Source organism: Enhydra lutris, unplaced genomic scaffold (assembly GCF_002288905.1).
Source record: "Enhydra lutris kenyoni isolate GAN:26980312 unplaced genomic scaffold, ASM228890v2 scaffoldscaffold22, whole genome shotgun sequence".
Taxonomy (NCBI): Eukaryota; Metazoa; Chordata; class Mammalia; order Carnivora; family Mustelidae; genus Enhydra; species Enhydra lutris.
In genome coordinates this window covers 760,834-767,859 of record NW_019154106.1, presented here as the reverse complement: position 1 = coordinate 767,859, position 7,026 = coordinate 760,834, and the positions used below count along the sequence as shown (strand labels likewise).

At 69.2% G+C, this 7,026-nt stretch overlaps 1 protein-coding gene across 1 annotated transcript in view; it reads right to left on the bottom strand.

Annotated features, from left to right (window-relative positions):
- LOC111149471 (mucin 2, oligomeric mucus/gel-forming) overlaps nt 1-6,344 on the bottom strand; it is a 22,417-nt gene extending 16,073 nt beyond the window's left edge. Inside the window, exons 1-17 of the mRNA XM_022506560.1 lie at nt 6,269-6,344; nt 5,237-5,507; nt 4,573-4,687; nt 4,081-4,171; nt 3,879-3,988; nt 3,557-3,767; nt 3,276-3,401; nt 2,659-2,776; nt 2,406-2,544; nt 2,201-2,311; nt 2,042-2,111; nt 1,797-1,934; nt 1,540-1,704; nt 1,075-1,169; nt 648-774; nt 160-415; nt 7-40 (exon numbers count right to left, since the gene is read on the bottom strand). Of these exons, the coding sequence (XP_022362268.1) occupies nt 7-40; nt 160-415; nt 648-774; nt 1,075-1,169; nt 1,540-1,704; nt 1,797-1,934; nt 2,042-2,111; nt 2,201-2,311; nt 2,406-2,544; nt 2,659-2,776; nt 3,276-3,401; nt 3,557-3,767; nt 3,879-3,988; nt 4,081-4,171; nt 4,573-4,687; nt 5,237-5,507; nt 6,269-6,344 (2,253 nt within the window). The remainder of the gene's footprint in view (nt 1-6; nt 41-159; nt 416-647; nt 775-1,074; nt 1,170-1,539; nt 1,705-1,796; nt 1,935-2,041; nt 2,112-2,200; nt 2,312-2,405; nt 2,545-2,658; nt 2,777-3,275; nt 3,402-3,556; nt 3,768-3,878; nt 3,989-4,080; nt 4,172-4,572; nt 4,688-5,236; nt 5,508-6,268) is intronic.
- Between the last annotated feature and the right edge of the window lie 682 nt (nt 6,345-7,026).

Here is a 7,026-nt window from a genome sequence, read left to right as displayed (position 1 = left end):
CCTGACCGGCCTGCAGTGCAGTCTCCCGTTCTGGCAGACGCTGAGGGGAGAGCGCGGAGGTGAGCGGGCCCGGCTCCGGGCGGGCAGGGGACGGGGTGCGGGGGGCACGCCAGTGGCGCGAGGACGTGGGCCCTCCCCCTCCCAGCCCGGGCCGCCTACCAGCGCTCCTCCTGCCTCAGCACCACCTCCCCGGCCTCCAGGTAGAGGCCGTGGTGGTAGCAGGAGCACTTGGCCAGGGGCACACAGCGGCCCTTCTCGTCCAGGAAGGTGTCGTCGGGGCAGCCGCAGCCATCCACGGGTGCGAAGCCCTGCGGGCAGTGCGCGTCGGCCTCGGAGAGCGAGCGGCAGGTGGGCTGGCAGGTGGTCAGGTTGTACAAGAACACCTGGGATTTGGGGCAAGAGCCCACGTCCTCGTCTGCAGAGATGGGAGGCGCGGCGTGAGGCGCGGAGGGGCGACCTCAGCTCCCTTCCCCGCCGGCCGCTCCCGAGCACCCCACTCCCGTCTGGGAGAGGCAGAGGCCTGTCCAGCCAAGGGGCCCACGAGGGTCCCCGGAAGTCCCCACCCCCAGGGAGCCCCTCACGAAGAGAGCAGTGGGCCAACCCCTCCTGCCCCAGGGCACCCGGATGCCTCCAGGGACGGCACTCACTGCAGACTTGCTCCCGCCAGCCCCACAGCAGAACACCCTTGGTGGCACAGGCGCGGGCATAGGAGGACAGAGCGGCACACATGCAGCCCTCGCTGTTCTGGCAGTTACACGCGTCATATTTGCACCTCTGGAGGCGAAGGAGGCAGGCCGTGATGGGGGAAGCAGGTGGGCACACCCTCATGTGCACACACAGCCACGCGCGCACAGGCTCGCACACACAGTGACACCTGTACACATTTACACAGACTGACATTCCTGTGTGACAGGCAGACACACGCATGCACACACACACGTGTGCTTACACGAACATGCTCAGCACTCCCCAGGAGCAGCCTTGCAGGCTGGGGTCAGGCCCAGCCCGGGGCACACAGCACACTGTGCGGGCCCAGATCAGGTGGTGAGTGGTATGTGTGCGGGGCCCACACACCTTGTAATAGTCTGAGGGGTCCACGGCCGAGTGGCATCTGCCAAAGGGGGTCTCCGTCTTCTTCAGCAGGGAGCACCAGTGCTCAGCGTAGTTGGCTGGAGGGGGTGTCAGGACCTTAGCAGGGGCGGTCCCCTCCGGCTCATCCCCTGAGCCCAGCTGCCTGGTCACCCGGGCCCCTCCCTCCAGTGCAAGACCACCTCCCTCAGAAGGTGGGGTCCCCACCACCTCCCCTCCCGCAACCTCCCCTGGCCTGGTGGGTGACACGGCACGGCACCAGCCCCGGGACGAGGGCTGCCACCCAGCGACGAAGGAGCAGGCCCGGCCCCTTTGCTGTGTCTCCTGGCGGGCAGCCACTGTGGGCCACCATAAACCAGCCACGTGGCAGAAGGCAGCAGGTGCGTGGGCTGGCCACCGGCCTCCACCCACCCCCACCCCTGCCGCACGCCCCACAAGGCCGAGCCTCACCGCTCTCGATGTTGAGGGAGCAGGGGTCGTCGAGCCAGTCCAGCTTGTCATGGCAGCTCCACTGGGCCTTCCAGGTATTGGCAAAGCCGGCCCCCGTGGCCTCCACCAGCCCGCCGGCCGTCCTAAAGTCGTCCCATTCCAGGCCGTTGAAGTTCCCGCAGAGGCCTGAGGGGCAGCACAGGGTTGGGAAGGGGCAGGGGGGGTAAGCAGTCCCGGAGCAGGGCCTCTGAGGGGGGCCAGCCGAGCGCGACACTTACCCTGCACACGCCCCTGCACGGCCCGGTCCAGCGTCACGAAGAGCTGCATGACGGGCTCCAGCTGCACCTGCAGCCTGAGACCCACAGCGGTGCTCACCATGAGGTGGCGGGAGGACAGCCGGAAGACAGAGAGGCTGGCTGCGGGACAGGGGCGTTGCGGCTGGTCAGCGGGGGCTCTGGAGCTTCGGGGCCGCCCTCCCGCCCACAGCCCCCGACCCGCCAGGCGCTCCCGGGGAGGGACTCACTGGTCACGTGGGGCAGGTTCACCGGCCGCTCGTTCAGCAGCACGCCGCCGTCCAACTGGAAGGCCACGACCTGGAGGAGGGCGGGGGGACGGCTGCGCTGAGAGGGTCTGGGGGGCCCTGGGGGGCCCTGGGGTGCCGGGAGGGGATGGGGGCACCCACGTTCTTCCCGTTGTCCGCCAACAAAACCACCGTCTTCAGACAGGTCTGCTTGTCCGTGGAGCCGCAGGGGGCCAGCTCACCCAGGAGGGTGTAGGAGTCGTTGTGGTCGCCCTGCCGGGCACAGGGAGATGGCAGTGACTGGTAGGGAGCCCGATGCGGGGCCGAGCCCCACCTCAGCCCACCCACCCGCCACCCGGCCAGCTACCTTGATCAGCACGTAGTAGCAGTCCCCGTGGAAGGTGTACCTCTTCCCGTCGAAGGTGGTGATGTGGGAGCCGCCCTCCAGGGCACAGGTGCCTGGGCACGGCAAGTCTTTGCACACCCAGCGGCCGGCGGTGCAGACGCTGTGGGCAGTGGGACACACAGCGGGCTCAGCGCTGCCCCCCAGCCCCTTGGACCGCCAGCCCTGCCCCCAGCCCCGCAGCCCTGCCCCCCAGGCCCCCGGGCCCCGGACCCACCACTCCTTGCAGTCACTGCTGAGCTGCTGGCCGGGCGAGTACAGGCGCCCGTGGAGTCTGCAGTGGCAGCGGCTCACAGGGATGCAGCCGCCGCCCGCGACGTCATCGTGCACGGTGCCTGGACGGTGCGGGACGCGATGTTACACTTGGCCGGCCTCAGGAAGCCCAGAATCCCTACGCTGGGACTCCCACCGGTGGGGCCAGAGCCCCGGGCTGGTGTGTGAAAGGTGGGGTGACCCCCGAGTTGGGGCCCCAGCCGCGCCTTCCCCTGTTCCTGCTCCTTTGGGTAGCACCTGTGCCCCCTCCCTGTGCTGCAGGAGCCTGGCCTCCGGACCACCTTCCGGGGGACCTCCAGGCTCTGAGAGTGGGGCAGGAGGGCGTGAGCCCACAGAGCGATGACCAGGAAGGAGCCCCGCCCAGACTCCTCAAAGCCACCACGGCATGCGTTTAGGGGGAGGGGGTCTGCCACACTTGCCAGGGAGGGGGGCATTGCACCTCACTTCTGGCGCTGTGGCCGGCCCCCCCCAGCCCAGTTCCAGGGTGCACCGGCCTCAGGGGGCCACATCGGGGCCACGCCCCCACCCCCAAGCCCGTCCCGTGGCCTCCGGGGCGCACACCTTCCGGGCAGAAACAGCCGTCCATGCGGTGCTCCTCGCACAGGCGGCTGCTCTCCAGGTGGGAGCAGGTGTCCATGCAGGGCGAGCCGCTCTCCAGGTAAACCATGTTCCCAGGGCAGCTCTTGGCTAGAAGGGCAAGGGCAGGTCCCTGAGCGGGCACACACTCCCAGGGTAGGGGAGTACAGGGGGCAGCGGAGCAGGACGTCCCCCCGATAACACCCCACTTAGGGCCCCAGGGGCGCCCGCCTCCCCGGCCATGCCGGCCACCCCGTGGAGCTTACGGCAGAACTCGGCGGTCCTCCAGTTGCCGGGCCGGCCGCCGGCATGGGCGCACTGGCGGGAGAACTCGGCCAGGGTGCTGCAGACGCAGGAGCGGCCGTGCGGGCAGTGGCAGCGGTCCTGCACACAGGCCTGCACAAACGGCAGCCGCGGCACCAGCCCCTCGCAGTCCTCGAAGGCCGTGGCCGCCAGCAGATCCTCGCACTCGGCGCGCTACAGACACGTGGAGCGGGGCTCGTTGACAGCCCACGCCCACCCCTTCCCGCGACACCCACGGCAGCCCCCCCGGCAACACCCCCCCCCCCCGCCCCAGCCCTGACTCACGTGCTCGGAGCAGGACTCTGGGGCCGGCCCCTCCTCAGGGTCATCGCACACCACCTCAGGCTTATGGACCTTCTGCAGGTTCCCGAACTCAATGGCACTGAAGAGCACGCCTGGGGGCATGGGGGACCGTCAGCCGGGGGTGCCCAGAGCCTGCACACCGCCACCCCCACCGCCCCCGCCAGGCCCCGGAGGAGGCCCTCACCGTCGGACAGGAACTCGGAGTAGGTCTGCAGGCCGTTGTAGTCCCCGCAGAGGCCGCACGTGTGGTTCCGGAACTTGCTGTCCAGCTCCAGCTGTTGGGGGAGGAGGGGCGGGTGAGGGGCCGGGGCCCAGCAGGACCACAGCCACAGCGGCCGGGGTGAGCCTCCCATGGCCGGGCTGGCCTCAGCGTCGCCTCTGAGTGGCACTGGGCACGGTGGAAGGGCTGGAGTCAGCCGGGCGGTGCTGGAGGCAAGGGTTACCGAGGACCAGGAGGGGCTTGGGCGGGGGAAGGCCGAGCCCAGCTCCCCTCTCCCTGAGGTTCCCCACCCTGGGAGGGCTGCACGGCCCCACCCAGGCTCCCCCACAGCGCTGCCGCCGGCCCACACGGAACCCACCGTGACAAGGGTTGGGCCCCAGGCGCCTGCGCTCCCCTTGGACCCCAGAGGCCTGCAGGAGGCACCTGGCCCCAGGCCCCAGGAGGGGCCGCACCCACCATGAGTGAGTCCTCGCGGTTCCACATGAGGGTGAGTCCCGCACGGGAGTAGACCTTGGTGTAGGCGTCATTCTTCTCGATGAGCAGCCCGGAGCTGTAGTGCGGCATGCGGACCCTGGGGCAGGGGTGCGGGGCGGGACTCACTCGCCAGCCCACTTAGCCGCCCACCACAGCAGGCCCTCCGCCATCCCTCCGTGACGGGAGGGCCTGAGGCCGCACGTGGGAGTCCTCAGCTCCCAGCTGGTGTGTGGGGGGCACAAACAGCGTGGCCGCCCTCTGGGCCGGCTTTGACCCCGGCGGCACAGCCCCCGTCCACCCCCTGCCTGCCTGTCTCCCTGTCCGCACCCCCTCCACAGGGGCCTGTCCTCAGAGCCAGGCTCTGCCCACCCCCTGACCAGGGCTGGCCCAGGTGCTAGCTCGCCCCAGGTCTGTGCCCAGCCTGCGGGGACTGGGGGAGACAAAGGACAGAGCCGTGGAGGCTGGGCAGGAATGCAGCTTACAGCCTCATTGTTCCAGAGACAATGGGGGACAATGGCCTGGGAGCGGGAGGGGCTCCCACCGGCTCCCCCTTCTGTAACTGGAGCTTGGGTGCTGCCTGGGGCCCCCAGGGGAGGGGCAGGAAGCCCCTCGCCCCCACTGGGGGCCGCCGCCCAGCCACACTCACACGGCCCCGTTCACTACAACCAGCTGGCGGGTGAGATAGATGGTGTCGTCCTTGATGGTCAGCAGGATGTACTCGAGCCCAGGGCGCCCCCCGTCGCGGCCGGAGACCCGCTTCAGGTGCACCGTGAACTCCTTGTAGGAACCCCTGCAGTCGGACGCGAAGTTGTAGTCGCACAGGCCGGGGAAGCGGAAGAGGTCGCCGTCGAAGGTCTTGTAGTGGAAGTCGCCCCAAGTGCTGCAGACGCTGTGGCCGTGGTTCCGGGTCCTGCCCTCTGGGGGAGCAGGGGCGTGCGGGGGTGAGCAGCCTGCACCCCCAGGAGGCCTATCACGAGGCCCGCCCAGCAGCCACCCTCCGAGCGCCCTCCGTGAGGCTGTCCTGCTGGAGTGGCCCCTGCTGGACCCCGGTCACCCCACCCGGGGGGTCTCAGCCGCCCGAAAGGACATCTCCTGCTGCCACACCCTCACGTCCCAGCCTGGCGTGGGGTCTGCCAGGCAGGCAGTGGGGACAGAAGGGCTTTCCGGAAGCCCACGTACCCTGTCCGCCCAGCCCGGGGTCCCCTGCCCTGTCAGGGCCGGAGTCCATGCACCCTCAGGCAGTGCCCACATCGCATCTGAATATGCAAGGCCAGCTCCCCTCCGGGGGCTTTTTCCCCCAACCCGCATCAGATGGAGACGTCCCCAGTCTTTTCTGGAACGACCCCTTCATCATGCGTCCAACACCCACTCTGCAGAAGGGCCGTCTTGGCCTCAGCCCTCCGAGGGTCCCTGGCAGCCCCTCTTGCCTGCCACGTGCAGGTGTTTCCAGAAGGCACCACATTGCAGACACACGCTCTGGCCAGGAGATCGCCATCAAAGGGACGGCACGAACCCAAGACCACCCTCCCTCCTTCCTTCCCTGTACCCAAAGTCTGCAGGGCTTGGTGGGCAGGACCCCCGACCCCAGTGGTGCACCCCAAAGGCTGGGCAGGGAGGGTCACTACTCCCAGGTAGAGCCTCTCCTCGGGGCCGCCCTGGCCTTCCTGTCACTTCTCACCTCTCTGGAGCTCTGCGGCCCCGGGGGAGCTCAGGGCCAGGCCCACGGCCACCAGGAGGGTGAGCGGCAGCCCCATGGTGGCTCAGAAGGGTGGGAGGGAGAGCAACTGGGGCAGGGGTCCGGGCCTTATATGGCCCAGCAGGAGCGGCAGAGGCGGGGAGAGCAGGGGAGGGGCGAGGGGAGGGTGGGGCGTTTGCCAGTTTATCAAGAAAACAGGTGTGGGGCCTCCGGAGGGGCCACTGGGAATATTGACTCAGGCTATCTGTGGGTTATCTTTATTGAGCCCTCGGTAAAGCCGCCCTCCTCAGGATACCTCAGCACCCGGGCAAGTGCAGCCCCTCCCAGCCCCGGCCCACCCTCCCTGGCGTCCCCACAGGGCCAGGCTCGAACGGGGCGCTATGCCGATGGTGGCTCCGGACAGGACCCCTGCCCCACATGAGCTCCTCTGTCCCACTCTGGTCCCCCAGCTTTTCCCACCAGGGGCCCGAGGCCCCCAAGCCAGGGGACGTGTGGGCACCTCGGAGGTCCCGGGGCTGCCCCACCTCGGTATGGACTCGGCTCCCTGGCTCAGGTCAGCAGGTGGCTCCACGTCCGGCCCCCCCGGCCCTCCCGCCCCCCCCCCCACGCCCAGTACACCCTCTAATCCCCTCGTGTTCCCAGGCTAGGCCAGTCTCTGGAATTACTGTAACTGGAACTTAGGAAGCCCAGCCAGGGGCCGCTTAACTGAAACGCATCCTCTGGGGCCTGGGAGGCCTGGC